The 16313-nt window shown below is 40.0% G+C and overlaps 1 protein-coding gene across 1 annotated transcript in view; it reads right to left on the minus strand.

Moving 5' to 3' along the window:
- The window catches only part of PGR (progesterone receptor), a 74183-nt gene extending 59151 nt beyond the window's left edge, over nucleotides 1-15032 (minus strand). The window contains exons 1-2 of the mRNA XM_004427411.3: nucleotides 12680-15032; nucleotides 11265-11416 (exon numbers count right to left, since the gene is read on the minus strand). Coding sequence (XP_004427468.2) covers nucleotides 11265-11416; nucleotides 12680-14325 — 1798 coding nt within the window. The 5' untranslated portion in view covers nucleotides 14326-15032. The remainder of the gene's footprint in view (nucleotides 1-11264; nucleotides 11417-12679) is intronic.
- Nucleotides 15033-16313: the final 1281 nt, after the last annotated feature.

Below are 16313 nucleotides of genomic sequence, written 5' to 3' on the forward strand. Positions count from 1 at the left end.
TGCATTATGTAGTTTATTACATGAGGGTCATCCAGCAACAAGAAGGGTATTGTGTTCATTTGTCCTTCTACAAATTAGGTAGATATGGAAGATCTAAGACTTTAAATGTGACTTTCTAATGTTCTAAATGAGGATGAAGTTTAAAAACCCAGGAAGGCAAATGATTAATGTGCCTGTTTTGGAGTTTCTGTCTCAAGTATCAATTATTTTAATCAATATTTTAAAGAAGTTACTGATGAAAGATTCCCTGGAGTTACTTTGTTTTTCTGACAAAGCTAGAGCTCTATAACTCAGATGGGATTTTCAGGTGATAATGCTGACATTCTGTTAGAATACTGAACAGCTGGATTTGATATCTTGATCAAATGTTCATCCTATCTTTGCACAGATGTCAAAAAGCTATCAGCGAATAAAGTGAAGAAACTGTTTAGGATTCGCTCAAGTACCTGAATAAATACTTGATCGAGGCCTAAGGGCTTCCTGTCATAATGCAGCAGTATTTAAAAAAAAAGTTGGCGGGGAATCCTTTGCTCAAATAAAATCTTAAGTGGAAGTGTAACCCACATAAACACACAAAAACAGAACTGTTCTGGGCTGAAAAAGGAATGGGACTGAGTTAAGGAGCACAACTTGAACACCAGTCTCCTGTAAGAGATCATGTGTTTGTCTGAAAAATTATAAAATAATTAATATTTGTTCAAATACAAAACAATCTAGAGAGACAGAACACAAGCACACAAAACACAGAAGTTGGAGTCAGAGCCCTGGGTTTGAATCTTGGCCCCCACACTTTATAGTGACCTCTCTGTATACTCATTTGTGAAACACAGATAATAAGAGTACCTCCACCTTGCAGGACTCTTAGAAGGATTAAAGGACTTAAGACAGTAAAGCACTTAGAACAGTGCCTGGGTCATAGTCAAGGGTACTTAAGTGTTTGTTAAATGAATAAGCCTCTCACACAACATCAGGATATGTTACTGGAACAAACTGTAATCCTTCGAGATTTGTCTAATTGAACACTATGGCTTTGGCATAAGTCATATCAAAGTATTCTCATGTTCACTAATTATATAACAGTATTTTTCTTTTGTTTTTGTTTTCTTCTTTTTGGTTTTGTGCACGTCAAAGACAGGGACTGCATATATACTCATCTTTGTAGTCTCAGCACAAGCAACTTTTAAATGTAGTAAGTGTCAATACATGTGGAAGGGAGGGAATAAATTGATGAATTAAATCATTTTTGCATCATGAAGGAAGCTAATCATCTAATTCACTTAGAGCTGTACCAAAATACTCAATTATATTCTGGAAAGAGGAGCAAGACATGTACCCAAGGAGGCAAGCGCAATAAATGCTTACTCAAGTAATGGTGTAATAGCAATGCCTTAATAAAGATTTTTATACTATGAAGTATTATGCAATAATTAGAAGAACGAGCTAGGACATAAACATACTGGGCTTCAAGTCATTGCTGCATGAAAAAATAAGATGAGAAATGATACACAAATTATGATATGTGATACTATTTACGTACAAACATATTCAAAACAATATATTACACATACGCGTGTAAAAATCTGAGATAGAGGCATAGAAGAATGGTAGGAAAGGAAACAGATCAGAGGTGTTAATCAAAGAGGACTTAAGCCTTATTGGTAATGGTTTAATTTTTTAAAGGAGAATGTATTGTTGCATTACTTGAGTAGTTAAAGTACAAAAACTCAAAGGCTGGAGCCGGAGCACTAGCTGTAGCATCAGCAAGTCTTAATACCAGTGCTTCCCCCTCAGGTTCTTGCAGTGGCATTAAGATGCAGGTTCTGAAGGAGCATTAGTAATCTGAGAACCCCACATAACCAAATATTGAGCAGATGACACCAAATGCTATCTTTCTAACCATTTCTTTTTCAGTAAAGTGGAGGCTTACTTTAATAGGTCATAATGCAAAACTGTGGTTAAAATCAGCTCACTACTCTTGCTAAATATTCAACTGAGAGACCTGTAGCTTGAGAATAAATTATCCAATTTATTATCTATTATTAATAATATTTATTATTATTTATAGAGCTTAGAAGTTACATCCAGTGAATTACTACATGTTTGTTTTTAGGGTAACAGGAAAACTGCCATAGGTAGACTGTACTGGAGAGAAAATTAAATTAAATTGGCAAATTATCTTCTCAAGATCCCAAATATTAATCGAAGAAATTATGGTAGAAAGGATTGCTGGAGAATTTGTAGACTACAAAAGATGGAGAAAGCATTAAAGAGCTCTAAAGACAGGAAAAATAATTAATAAATTTGTCGATAAAAATTTGCATGTACAAATGGAGCAGACTTCAAAGCAAGGAAAGTTATTAGGGATCAAGAGGGACATTATATAATGATAAAGGGGTCAACTCTCCAAGAAGACATAACAATCCTTAAGGTGTATGTGTCTAACAACAGAGCATCCAAGTTTTGTGAGGCAAGGACTGATTGAACTGCAAGGAGAAATAGATAAATCTACTATTATAGTTGGACACTTCAACACCTCTCTATCAGAAATGGACAGATCAGTAGGCAGAAAATCAGCAAGGACACAGTTGAACTCAACAACATCATCAATCAACTGGATATAACGGACATCTGTAGACTACTTCATCCAACAGCAACAGAATACATATTCTTCTCAAGTTCACATAGAACACTCACCAAGAAAGCCACATCCTAGGCCATAAAACACACCTTAAAAAATTTAAAGAATAGAAATCATATACTGTCTGCTCTCAAACCACAGTGGAATTAAACTAAAAATCAATAACAGAAAGTCAACTGGAAAGTCCACAAATATGTGGAGATTTAACAACACACTTTTAAATGACACATGAATCAAAAAAGATATCTCAAGAGAAATTTTAAAATATTTTGAACTAAATGAAAACAAAAATACAAATTATCAAAATCTGTGGTATACAGCAAAAGCAGTGCTTAGAGGGAAATTTATAGCATTAAATGTGTATATTCGAAAAGAAGAAAGATCTAAAATCGATCATCTAAGCTTTCACTTTGGGAAACTAGAAGAAGAAGAGCAAATTAAGCTAAATAAAATAGACGAAAAGAAATTTTAAAAACTAGATCAGAAATCAATGAAATTGAAAACAGGAAATCAATAAGGAAGATAAACAAAACCAAAAGCTGGTTCTTTGCAAAGCTCAATAAAATCAATAAACTTCTTGCCAGGCTAATTAAGAAAAAAAGAGAGAGGACAAAAATTACTAATATCAGAAGTGAAAAAGAGGACATCACTATAGATCCTATGGACATTAAAAGGATAATAAAGGAATACTATGAACAACTCTTTACTCACAAACTTGATAACCTAGATGAAATTGACCAATGCCTTGAAAGACAAATCTGCCAAAACTCACAGAAGAAGAAACAGACAATCTGAACAGGCCTATAGCTATTGAGGAAATTTAATCAATCATTAATAACTTTCCAAAGCAGAAAGCACCATGCCCAGATGGGTTCATGGGTGAATTCTACTAAACATTTAAGGAAGAAATTATGCCAATTCTCCACAATCTCTTTCAGAGACAGAAACAGAGGGGATGCTTCCTAACTCATTCTAAGAGGCCAGCATTACCTTAATACAAAACCAGACAAAGACATTACAAGAAAAGAAATCTAAAGAGTAATATCTCTCATGAACATAGATGCAAAAATCCTCAACAAAATATTAGCAAATCAAATCCAAAAACGTATAACAAGGATTATTCACCACAACCAAATGAGATTTATCCAAGGTATGCAAAGCTGGTTCGACATTCAGAAGTTAATTAGTGTATTCCATCATATCAATAAACTAAAAAGGAAAAATCACATAATCATATCAACAAGATGCAGAAAAAGCATTTGACAAAATCCAACACTCATTCATGACAAAAACTCTCAATGAACTAGGAATAGAGGGGAACTTCCTCAACTTGACAAAAAATATCTACAAAAAACCTACAGCTAATGTCATACATAATGGTGAGAAACAAGAAGCTTTCCCATTAGATCAGGAACAAGGCAAGTATGCCTCCTCTCATCATTCATTTTCAACATTGTAGTAGAAGTCCTACTAATGCAATAGGACAAGCAAAAGAAATAAAAGGTATACTCATTGGGAAGAAAGAAATGAAACTGTCTTTGTTTGCAGATGACATGCTCTTCTACGTAGAAATCTGAAAGAACTGACAAAACTTCTGGAGCTAATTAGCAATTATACCAAGGTTGCAGGATAGAAGGCCAATATACTACAGTCAGTCGCTTTCTTATATATCAGCAATGAACAAGTGGAAGTTGAAATTAAAAACACAATACCATTTCCATTAGCACCCCAAAAAATGAACACAGGTATAAATGTAACAAAATATGTATAAGATCTATATGAGGAAAACCAAAAAAACCTGCTTAAGATAAAAGAACTAAATAAAAGGAGAGATATTCCATGTTTATGGATAGGAAGATTCAATATTGTCAAGATGTCAATTCTTCCTAATATGATCCACAGATTCAATGCAAACCCAATCAAAATACCAGGAAGTTATTTTATGGATATTGACAAAGTAAATCGAAAGTTTATATGGAGATGCAAAAGACCCAGAATAGCTAACACAATATTGAAGTTAGAGGACTGACACTACCTGACTTTAAGACTTACTATAAAGCTATGGTAATCAAGACAGTGTGGTATTGGTGAAACAGTAAACAAATAGATCAATGGAACAGAATTGAAAGCCTAGAAATAGACCCACATAAATACAGTCAAATGATCTTTGACAAAGGAGCAAAGGCAATACAATGGCGCAAAGACAGTCTCTTTAACAAATGGTGCTGGAACAACTAGACATCCACACACAAAAAAGTGAATCTAGACACACACCCTTTACAAAAATTAACTAGAAATGGATCATAGAGCTAAATGTAAAACACAAAACCATAAAACTCCTAAAAGAAAACAAAGAAGCAAATCTAGATGACCTTGAGTTTGGCAATGACTTTTTAGATACAACATCAAAGTCATGATCCATGAAAGAAAGAATTGAGGAACTGGATTTCATTAAAGGTAAAACGTTCTGCTCTGCAAAAGACACTGTCAAGAGAATAAAAAGACACAGAGTGGGAGAAAATATTTGCAAAAGACATAACAGTTAAAGAACTGTTATGTAACATATACAAAGAACTCTTAAAACTCAACAATAAGAAAACATCCTGATTAAATCATGGGCCAAAGACCTTATCAGATATCTCACCAAAGAAGATATACAGATGGCAAATAAACTTAAGAAAAGATGCTCCATATCATCTGTCATCAGGGAATTGCAAATTAAAACAATGAGACACCATTACACACCAATTAGAATGGCCAAAATCCAGAACACAGACAATACCAAATGCAGACAAGGATGTGGAGCAACAGGAATTCTCACTCATTGACAGTAGGAATGCAAAATAGTACAGCCACTACGGATGACAGTTTGATAGTTTCTTACAAAACTGAATATACTCTTACCATACGATCTAGCAATCACACTCCTTGGTACTTACCCAAAGAAGTTGAAAACTTATGTCACACAAAAACCTGCACATGGATGTTTACAGCAGCTTTATTCATAATTTCTAAAACTTGGAAGCAACCAAGATGTCCTTCAGCAGGTGAGTGGAAAAACTGTGCTACATTCAGACAATGCAATATTATTCAGTGCTAAAAAGAAATAAGCTATCAAGCCATGAGAAGACATGGAGGAAACTTAAATGCATATGCCTAAGTGAAACTATATGACATTCCTGGAAAAGGTAAAACTATGGAGATAGTGAAAAAATAAGTGTTTGCCAGGGATTAGGGAGGAAAGAGGGATAAATAGGTGTAGCACAGAGGATTTTTTTGGCAGTGAAACTACTCGGTATGATATCATAATGATAGATATATGTCATTGTACATCTATCCAAACCCATAGAATGTACACCACCAAGAGTAAACCCTAATGTAAACTTTGGACTTTGGGAGATTATGATAGATTAATGTAGGTTTATCAATTGTAACAAATGTACTACTCTGGTGAAAGATGTTGACAACAGGGGAGGCTATGCATGTGTCAGGGCAGGAAGTATATGGGAAATCTCTGTACCTTCCTCTCAATTTTACTATGAAACTAAAATTGCACTAAAAAATAATAAACTCTTAAAAAAATTTGAATGTTCATTATTTCTATTTTGGAAGCCATACCAGGGAGAACTATGCTACCAAATCCATTTTCAGTTTTAGTCTATGATACCAACTCTACTCAACTTTTGAAAGAAATACATTATTCATAAAAATATTTCATTTCTGTCCGGTTTCCTCTGTGGTCTACTTATCATGGTGTCTCTCTAATTCCAGAAAAGGTTTTTCCCACCATCCCCAGCTTCTGACAGATGGGTCAGTTCTCTAGTTGTCCAGGCATTGCAAAAACTAATCACTTAGCACATCTATAATTACTTATATGCATGCTAATTGATAGAATGTCCCTTTCTTCTACTCTAATATCAATTCCACTAGGGCTGTAGCCAGCTAGATCTGTCCTGTTTTACTGCTTTTTCAATTAGCACCTAGCATAGTGCCTGGCATAGAGCAGGTGCTCAATAAATACTTGGTTAATTAATAATGAACAAGAACAACAAAAGAGATAAACCTAGAGGACATTATGCTAAGTGAAATAAGCCAGACAGAGAAAGAAAAATACTACACGGTATCACCTATATGTGGAATAAAAAAAAAAATCAAATTGATAGAAACAGAGAGTAGAAAAGCGGTTGCCAGGGGCTGGGGGAAATAGGGAGAGGTTGGTAAAAGGGTACAAATTTTCAATTATAAAATAAATAAGGTCTGAGGACCTAATGTATCACATAGTGACTATAATTCCTAACACTGCATTGCATATTGAAATTTGCTAAGAGAGTAGAACTTAAATCTTCTTGCCAAAAAAGAGGCAAATATGTGAGGTGATGGATATGTTAATTAACTTGATGGGGAGAATCCTTTCACAATGTATATGTATCTCAAATTATCACATTGTACTCTTTAATAGCTCACAATTTTGTCAATTATACCTCAATAAAGCTAGAAAAAATGAGAATGTAATATAATTAAAAATCCATCAATACGTACTTAGCCTGTCTTCTAAATAATATGTTTCAAGTGTATCACAATATTTGTCCAACCATATTCCATCAAATGTATTCACTACAAATGCTGTCACACTGTAAAGCATCCAAAGAATAAGAGCTTGGCATCATCAGTTATGATGATTGATTCATTTAGCAAACAGTTATTTATTGAATGTCTAGTATATTCCTAGCACATAACTGAGCCAGTTACAGTGAATACAGAGGTAAACCAATGAGAAATGATCCTTTCCTTCTTAATACCAGGTCACTAGTCTGCATTTATAGGACTGGCAGGTCATTATGACTTTACCTGCTTGAAAGGTATCAAGGCAATTCTTGATTACTTCCTGGTTCCTGCCAAGTCTCAGTAAAGGAATGCAGTGGACAATTCAACCAATTGCTTCTTGGCTGATTCATTTTTTAGCTTAAGAAAGATCATCTCTCCCTACCCCCACACCCTCACTTCCAGAGTGGTTTCTTTTGCCTCTTCTCTCTTCTGTCTCATACCAAGAGAAACCCAGTTTTCCTGGGTGACTTCTTTATAGGCTTTATCATCTCCCACTCCTATCTTGGAGGAGAGGTGGGGGAACTGGCTCTTGGTCCCTGACTGTCTTCTCATTGCTGCCCTAAATGTGAAGTTAACATCATCTATCCATTTCTTTCACATACTTCTAATCACCCTTGGTCTTGCATTCTCCTTTGGGATTCACTTTTACCTTCCTAGATGTTTGTTTTATCACTTGGCTCACACTTTTTTGTTCCAACCCTCTATCGTTTTTCTTCGAAATTTAAACCACATTTCCTATTATGAGAAAGGAAGTATAGTGGTTGAGAGCATGGATTCTGGAGTCACACCATTTGGGTTTGAATCCTGACTCCACCACTCCCTAACTGTAATTAAGGCAATTCAACATCTCTGGGCCTTGGTTTCCTTATCTGTAAAGTGAGAGTAATAATAATATCTACATTACAAGGATTAAATGAGTTAAGACCCATAAGACACTTACATAGTCACTAGCGCATAGAAAGAACTCTAAATGGCATTATTATCATTATTATCCTTGGTAAACATTGATATTCATATTGTTGACTATTGACTTTCAACTTCTGGACATACTGGCATCCGTAAATAGTTCTACCTTGAACCAGCTTATCACACAGCCCTACTTTACGCTGAGATTCAAACCTGGTATTTCTCTCCAACTATAAAAGTCCTTCCAATCACCTTCCTCACTATTGAAAACTCCCAGAACCTTCTCTCTATTCTCTTGCTTTAAATCACTGATTCTCTCCCAATTCATCCATATACTAACATTCTAACTTCCCAAACTTTAATTCTAACCACTTCTGAATATGAATCTTCAAGTCTTAGTCAATCTAATCTTAATCTCTTCACTCTTCTTTAAACATATACACTTAAAAGCTCTCCTCAATGTCCAGAGATCAGTAATCTTACTTGTCCTTTAATAACCAAATAAAGTTCATATCTTCCATGAAGTCTTCTCCCATCATTCTAGAACATATGCATTCCATTCTATAATCACCTTTCCCCTGTCCAACACACAAACTCACAAACCACACAAATCTTACATACTTTACAGAACTGCTTATCTGGGCATTTAGTGTGAATCTCTATTTTACATGCATATTTGTTTCACATGCATATCTGTTACCTCCTCAACTCTATGCTCCTTGAAGGTGAAAACACCACCAACTGAAGCTGACAATATGCTAGGCATTCTTTTAAATGTTTTACTTGTATTAACTCACTTAATCTTTATAACAACCCTAAGAAGTAACTACTATTATCCTCATTTTATAAACTAAGGCAGAGAGAAGTGAAGTCAGGGAAAAAATATGTTTGGCACAAATCTAAATATAAGAGGTATATCATAATTGCTGAATTAACGAACTTATATAGTTTTGTAATCTTGCTCTAGTTTCATGAATGATTTATCAACATCTATCTTAAGTTCCTCTTTATAAACGTTGCCAAATAAGAGTGCTTCATTTCTACTACTCAAGACCAAAAACAGGACGATGCCAAAAGTAGGGGTCCAACAAGTGATCCCCAAGAGTAAATCTGTGAAGACATCGTTTATGGTTTTGGATGTTATTCTGATAATAATGATGTGAAAAAGCTTGTATTTTGTGTTAGAGTGCTCTTAGTCCTGTATATGCACTTTTTGAAGTAACTTCTGAGAATTAAATAGCATTTATCATATATCTACTTGTGAACACCATCTCTGATGTATAAGCATCGTAATTAAATAATATCTAACCTATGTTGACTAACAATCAGTTAGTAAGTAGTTGTGTGCTCTTTGGAAACTCAAATTTATGTCTTCGAGACTTGCTTATCTCGTAAAAAGAGGGATCTGGGCTAGAATAAACCAGCCTGTAGGGAATTCTAAGGGGATCATTCACTTATAAAATTATACTATTCTAACGAGACTGTAAGAATGAAGAAAATCATATTAATGCAGAAGGGAATGTTCAAGAAACCAGAACCAAAGTCAGATGGGAATAGTAACTCCAATTACGCACTGGAGAATCAACTCTTCCACACAATGAACTTCCATCTGCAACTACGACTAAATGATGTCAATGGGAAAGTTAAGGCCACTTTCAGTTGTTCCATTTTCTCAAGAACCCTCTTTTCACAGTGCTTCAATTAATTTAAAATGCAATGAAACCTCCCTGAAGCTGAATACATACGTTGAACATCAGTTAAATACACTCATCCTTTGTGGGACAAAAATCATATTCTGAAAATATAAAAAGCAAATATTTTTATGAAGAATTAATTTCAGTAGAAAGAGTACAAATACTATTAATAAATAGTTGGGAATCATTTTGATCAAATTTGATCAAATTAATAAGTAGTTGGGAATCATTTTGATCAAGAAGGCATAATAGTTGTAAAGAATCACCTGTCAGGCATCCACAGGGAAACTGAATTATTTTGTTAAATGTCTTTTAGGTTAATATTCTTTTGGTGTAAATGTGCATTAAATATACATGTCAAACTCCTCTGAAAGCCCTCTTAAGGTAAAAATTCCCCACTCCCTCTTTTCCTACTAGTAAGTAGAGGGCTCTTGCAACGAGAAAACTCACGAACAGAAAGCAAAAAAGCAGACATTCAGATCTTTGGTTCCTTGTCTGGGTGTGATCTCAGTACTACAGAGGGAACCCTAAACTCATTTCAGCTTGTTATAAAATACACTTATTGTGTGAATTCAAATGTGAAATGATTTTTAAATGCACTTTTATCTTCAAATATAAATGAGTTTGACTGCTTAGAGTTTAGCGTAGACAGAAAGAAATGAAAAAATATTTTCTACGAAAGTTCAAGTCTGAAATATACTATGCAAGTCAATCCAAAATCATTTGATAAATATGTAACTTAGATGATTTTAAAAATACAAAGTCTTATTTAAAGCAAAATACTTCTTTAGAAATTATATTACTGTTGATGTCCAAATTTTTCATTTGCTTTAAATTATTTACTCCTATCCCCTTATACACTTAGAAAAATATACTAAACAAAAAGAGAACTTAAAAATTTGTTTCAAATTACCATTATATAAGTATTACATAAATATGCATGTAGGGAAAAGACAAAATCATGTAGAAAACTTATAACTCCATCATATATATACATATACACATACAAGTAAATATACATAATTTTAACGACTTTTACCATTTTTCTTTTGGTTGAAATTTTAAATTTAATATATATAATATGTATTATATATATAATAGAAATATAAAAATATGACTAGAACAAAGCTGTTTCTTCAAGCTAAACAGTTAATAAATAATAGCAGCATTATTCCCAAGATTAGTATTACTTGTATATATTATCAAAAGTGTTAGTCAAGAACTATGCAATTATAATATCCAACCACATTCAATTTTGAGTATTATAAATAAAAACATATTGTTAAAACATCATATATTTTAATTTATATGGAAATATAACTTTCTTAGAAGAAGCAAGGGATAATTAAAATCTATAAAATATTAGATGGTCTCCATTTACAATTAAGCCAACGATAAAGGATCAGGGGAAAGGAACCTACCTTCCATTGCTCTTTTAAAGAAGACCTTACAGCTCCCACAGGTAAGGACACCATAATGACAGCCTGATGCTTCATCCCCACAGATTAAACAAATCTTCTGAGGTAATGACTCGAAGCTGTACTGTGGGCTCTGGCTGGCTTCTGAATCCGGCCTTGAAATGCAAAACAAAGTACTCCATTTATTTTTAGGTGCACCACTATCTAATACTAAAGTTTTCTTAACCCAGAATTGACAGGGCAAAAGGGGATTTAAAAAACAGAACTGTATATATACACACTTGAAAGACATGCAAACTAAACTTGGTGTACTACCTGTTAGTGGATTCATCAGACTTGCAAATTATTAGCCGTTCATCAGTAGCATCAACATGAAAGAATAACAATTAATATATAATTTTACGTTCAGGAAAGCTAAGGTCCACTGGTTTAAAAAAATCTTTCTACAAAACTTCTTATTTAGAACCAATTAAGTCTTTGTCAAATGAGATGTTATGCCCCTTCCTGTATGCTGGGTAACGATAAACATGGTTTTTGCTTTAAGAGTTCAATCGTACTTAGCAAAGTTTTTGTTTTGAGTTTTTAAAACTCAACCCTGCAATGACTATTTACTTAAACAAGTATATGTGTTTGTCATATAAAGTATTGTTCAATATACTGACACTTTTGTGCCTATTCACAGCGCATAAGATTCCAAACGGAGCATTCTTTTTTCCTTTAAAATTCCATTACTTCAATATATAAATTAAAATGTTTTTGAAAACCGGTACGAAAAAAGTTGTAGCGAATCCGAAACAATATTAGAATACAGTGCACTGCAGTGATTAATGTTTAAATCCAGAATTTAAAAATATTAGCCTTAAAATTAATTTTAATCTTGAGATTCGTATGAAAATTGAGTCAAGTGTCCAGACCCCTAAGATGGCACTGCTTTCGGTTCTGGCCGGTTACCCTATGTCAAGTGCCTCCCCTCCCGGTGCCTTAACGTCTCCTCTCCAAAGCAGACACTCCCAGGAAATATCCTTCAGAGAAGAGAAGCATTTTATAAAGCCCCCACCACGCCGCACCTTTTCGGCTCCGCGGGGCCCCAGCGGACCTAGTGTGACGCCGCAAATTTTAAATTAGGGCTGGTCCTGCCTGGGAAGCTCGCAGATTTCTAAAGTTTAGAAAAATGTTCTCGGGAAGTCACGCTCCAAAGAACGGCAAATTCTGCGCCCCCCTTACGTCCCCAAAAAGTGAGGAGAGGAGGGAAGAAAAAGGAAGCCACACTGCCCCTGTGCGCCAGCCCGACCCCCCACCCCCTCGCCGCCCCTCGGGGGAGCCGGAGCCGGGCGCGGAGGGCCGGGAGCTGGCGGCGGCGAGCGGACCGGACCGCCACTCCCGCGACGCGCAGGGCGCGCCCCGCCCCGGGCCCTCACCTCAGGTAGTTGAGATAGGGCGGGTAGACCTGTGGCAGGCCCTCCTTGAGCACGGCGGCCTGGTAGCCGAGCTGCGGGAGCCCGTTGAGGCCGAGCGGCGGGTAGAGCGCAGGGCCCGCCCCGGCGGCGGCGGCGGCGGCGGCGGCGGCGGAGGCCGAGGTGGAGGGCAGGGCGTCCCGCGGCAGCAGGCAGGCGCCCGCGCCCGGCGCCTTGCAGGGCGGCGGCGCAAACGGGCCTTGCTGGGGCGGCGCGCCCTCCGCTTTGTACAGCATGCACTCCAGGGTCGACCCCGACGAGGACGCAGACGAGACAGAGGCGCTGGCGGGTGCGGCCGCCCCGGCCGATTCCCCGGGTCTCGACGACGGCGCTCGCGGAGGCAGAGGCGGCGGCGCCAGCGGGAAATCCGTGAAGATAGCGGGATTGGCACCCGCCACCAGGTACGGCCGCGGGGAGCGCGCGGCGGCCTCGGCGCCTTCCTCCTCCTCCTTGATCTTCAGGGCGGGCGGCTGGAAGTCGCCATAGAACGGGAACGCGTCGTCCTTGGGCTCGGCGTCGGGCGGGTACGCGCAGTCGGGGAAGTCGCTGGTGGCAACTGGGGTGGCCGAGGGCGAGCCCCGCTGCGGGGCAAAGGCGCTGACAGCCGGGGCCCCGCCGTCATAGCTCTCCCCTTCTAGCAGCTGCCGGGTGCGGGCGGCCAGGAAGGCCGAGTTGAGCGGCAGGATGGGCACGTGGATAAAATCCATCACCGTGGTGGCCAGCGGGGAGCGTCCGGGCGGCGCTGGCGCGTCCTGCTCCGCCAGGGCAACTCGGGGCGCCGAGAAGCGGGCATCTTCCTTGGGGACCAGGGCGACGCCTCCTGCGGCCGCCCCAGGAGCGGTGGCCGCGGCTCCTCCTCCGGCCGCCGTGCCTCCCAGAGGCCGGGGTTTGCCCTTCAGAAGTGGCCCCACGGAGTCTTCGGACTCGGAGCCATCCTCCTCCTCCACCTCCACCACAGCGGGCTGCGGAGACGGCTTCACTGCGGCCCCAGGCCAACGAGGGCTCCCAGAGGTCCGGGGCAGCAGTTGCCGGGACGGTGACAGGCCCCTGGACAGCACTTTATGGGCAGCTGCCGTCCCGGAGCTGTCGTCAGCCTTGCCCTCTGGCCGGCTCATGAGCGGGGGCAACACGCCCTGCGTGGAGGGGGCAACCCGGGGGTCTTCAGGAAGCTCGGGGCCAAACAGGCACCAAGGGCTGGTGGCCTCGCAGGGGGGAGGGCTGGCGTGGCTCTGCCCCGGACCCGAGGGCGCCAGTAACGTGTCCAGGACACTGTCCAGCAGTCCGCTGTCCTTTTCTGGGGGTCTAGAGCTGCCACCGCCTGCACCCCCTGTGGCTTCCACTCTGGGATACGCCCTCTCCACGTCTGACAGCGACTGCTGGTCCTGCGTCTTCCCGTCTGGGGGCTCCTGTCCCTGGCAGGGCCGAGGGAAGAGCAGCCCGTCCAGGGAGATGGGTATGGCCGAGACTACGGGCGAGGCGTCGGAGGATCGGCTCGCCTGGAAGGGGCCAGCGTCCGGACGTCCCAGCAGAGGGGATCCGACCTCGGTGGGAGAGGGCGCGCCGCCCGCCACGTGGGGAGCCCTGGGATCCTTTGCCTTCAGCTCTGTCATGACGACCTGAACTTCCTTTTTCTCCTCCCCTGTCTCTAGGGAGGAGGGATAGGGCAAGGAGGAGGAGGTGTCGGGAATATAGGAGCAACGGGGAGAGAAAATAGGTGTTGAATTTGGCTGGACCGGCGGGGGGGGCTCTCCACCTCCTGGGTCGGAAGGGGGCGGTGCCGGTCAGCTACTGCCCTTGCCCTGCATCCGGTAGGCAGGGGAAGGGTGGCAGTTGTCGGGTCCCTGAGGCAAGTGGGGAGGGGAGGAGAGGGTAGTTGTAGGATCTCGTCACCTAACTGGGAGAGTTCTCCAACTTCAGTCTGACGACGAGAGACGCAGAGTACTCACAAGTCCGGCACTCGAGTGGCGGCGGCTTCGAAAGTAATTACACGCGGCTCTAGCTCCCGACTCTTTCTCCGGCTTCAAACCCGTGCATGCCATGTAGCTCCCAATCCCTAACTGCGTTTCACTTCCCTTCTCACTAAAACCCTGGGGCTACTTTGACCTTTCGGTAGAGCCCTTTCTCAAGAACAGTAGTGTTTCTGCCGGCTCCGAGTAGCTGGCGACAGTCGCCTCTGCAGCTCTCACATTTCTCGGAGTCCGGGAGGGCGAAACTCCTATGGTTGCAGATTCCACTCAAGTGCCAAGTGAAACTAGTTCTCATTGAGAATGCCACTCACACACCAGATCCTCGCACACTCAAATACTACAAGGCTTAACTCAAGTTGTGACAGCCGTGGACTGGTCCCACAGCTTTCTAAGGACGCCTCCTCCCCATCCGGAGGCTCCGCCCAAAGCCCCTCCCTACCCCAATTATGGACCTGGTCTGAGATTCTGGAGTTGGTATTCCCAACCGCTAGTCTGAGCTCCACTCTAAATAGCAGGTGTTTTGGGATGGAACTTCATAAGCATATTAGATTTTGTGCTACCCACTAAGAATTATGCCCAATCTTAACTGGAAAAACGAATGGATTCTAGGCTGACTTTTCAGAATTTTAGTTTTGTAAAGATTTAACAAAGAGGAAGATATTTGGCTTTATGATCTTTTAGAATAAATGCATCAAGGATGATTCTAAATAAAATAAAAGAGATTCTCTCTTTTATGATTTCCATAAAAGTGAGTACTTTCAAATTTCTCTTACTACAACCAACATGTCCTGCTCCTCTTGAACAGTCCCCAATGTGGCAGAGAAATTTGGGAGTGGAAGACAGTTGATAACGCCTCTCTACGTTCGTGGGAAGTTTGGATGTTGTGTGCCATACCTTGATTTGTCCTAAGGAATGCATTCCAATTTTTAATAAATAGCACTTTAAGGAAAGTCTCCTTTAGCTCCAGCCTATTCCTGTGCTACATCGTAAGATCCTCGATAGAGATGGTGAATAGTATTTTCTCCCCTCAATATTCTTATTTTAAAAAATAATCTTTGAGTTTTTAAAGCAGATCACCTCTTTCTTCATGAAGATATGGTAGAGAGAGGAGGGAGCATTGTAATATATTTGAGATATACAGTCATAAACTAACAATCTCTCTGCTGAACTTGAGACTGTTGGGTATCTTGACATCGTCTTAAATATACCGTGTTCAAAACGGAATTAATCATTTGGAATATTCCTCAAGGTCCTATCTGTGCTGATGCTCCCACGTTCTCTCAGCGAATACAGTGGAAGACTCCAGGATGGGCAGAGCCAGAAGTAAAGAAGGAGCCTGGATCCCTGTATCACCTGGGGAGGGTCTCCATGTGTGAGAAATAAACTTCCTTATGTTAAGCCACTGGATTTTGGAATTGATTGTTCCAGCAATTAGTGTACTCTGACTGACTAATTTTAGATATAAAGCAGTTAGGCAGGTAGAGGAGGGGTGGAGAGAATTCCAGGAAGCAGATATACTATGTTCACAGGAAGACATAATATGGGAACTGCAAGGAGGCCATTATAGATACAGCATTGAGTAAATTTGGGAATGGAAGGGGATGAGGCTAGAGAGGTGAACTAATTTATTA

Source organism: Ceratotherium simum, chromosome 7 (genome assembly GCF_057802395.1).
Source record: "Ceratotherium simum simum isolate JZ-2026a chromosome 7, ASM5780239v1, whole genome shotgun sequence".
In the NCBI taxonomy this organism is placed as follows: domain Eukaryota; kingdom Metazoa; phylum Chordata; class Mammalia; order Perissodactyla; family Rhinocerotidae; genus Ceratotherium; species Ceratotherium simum.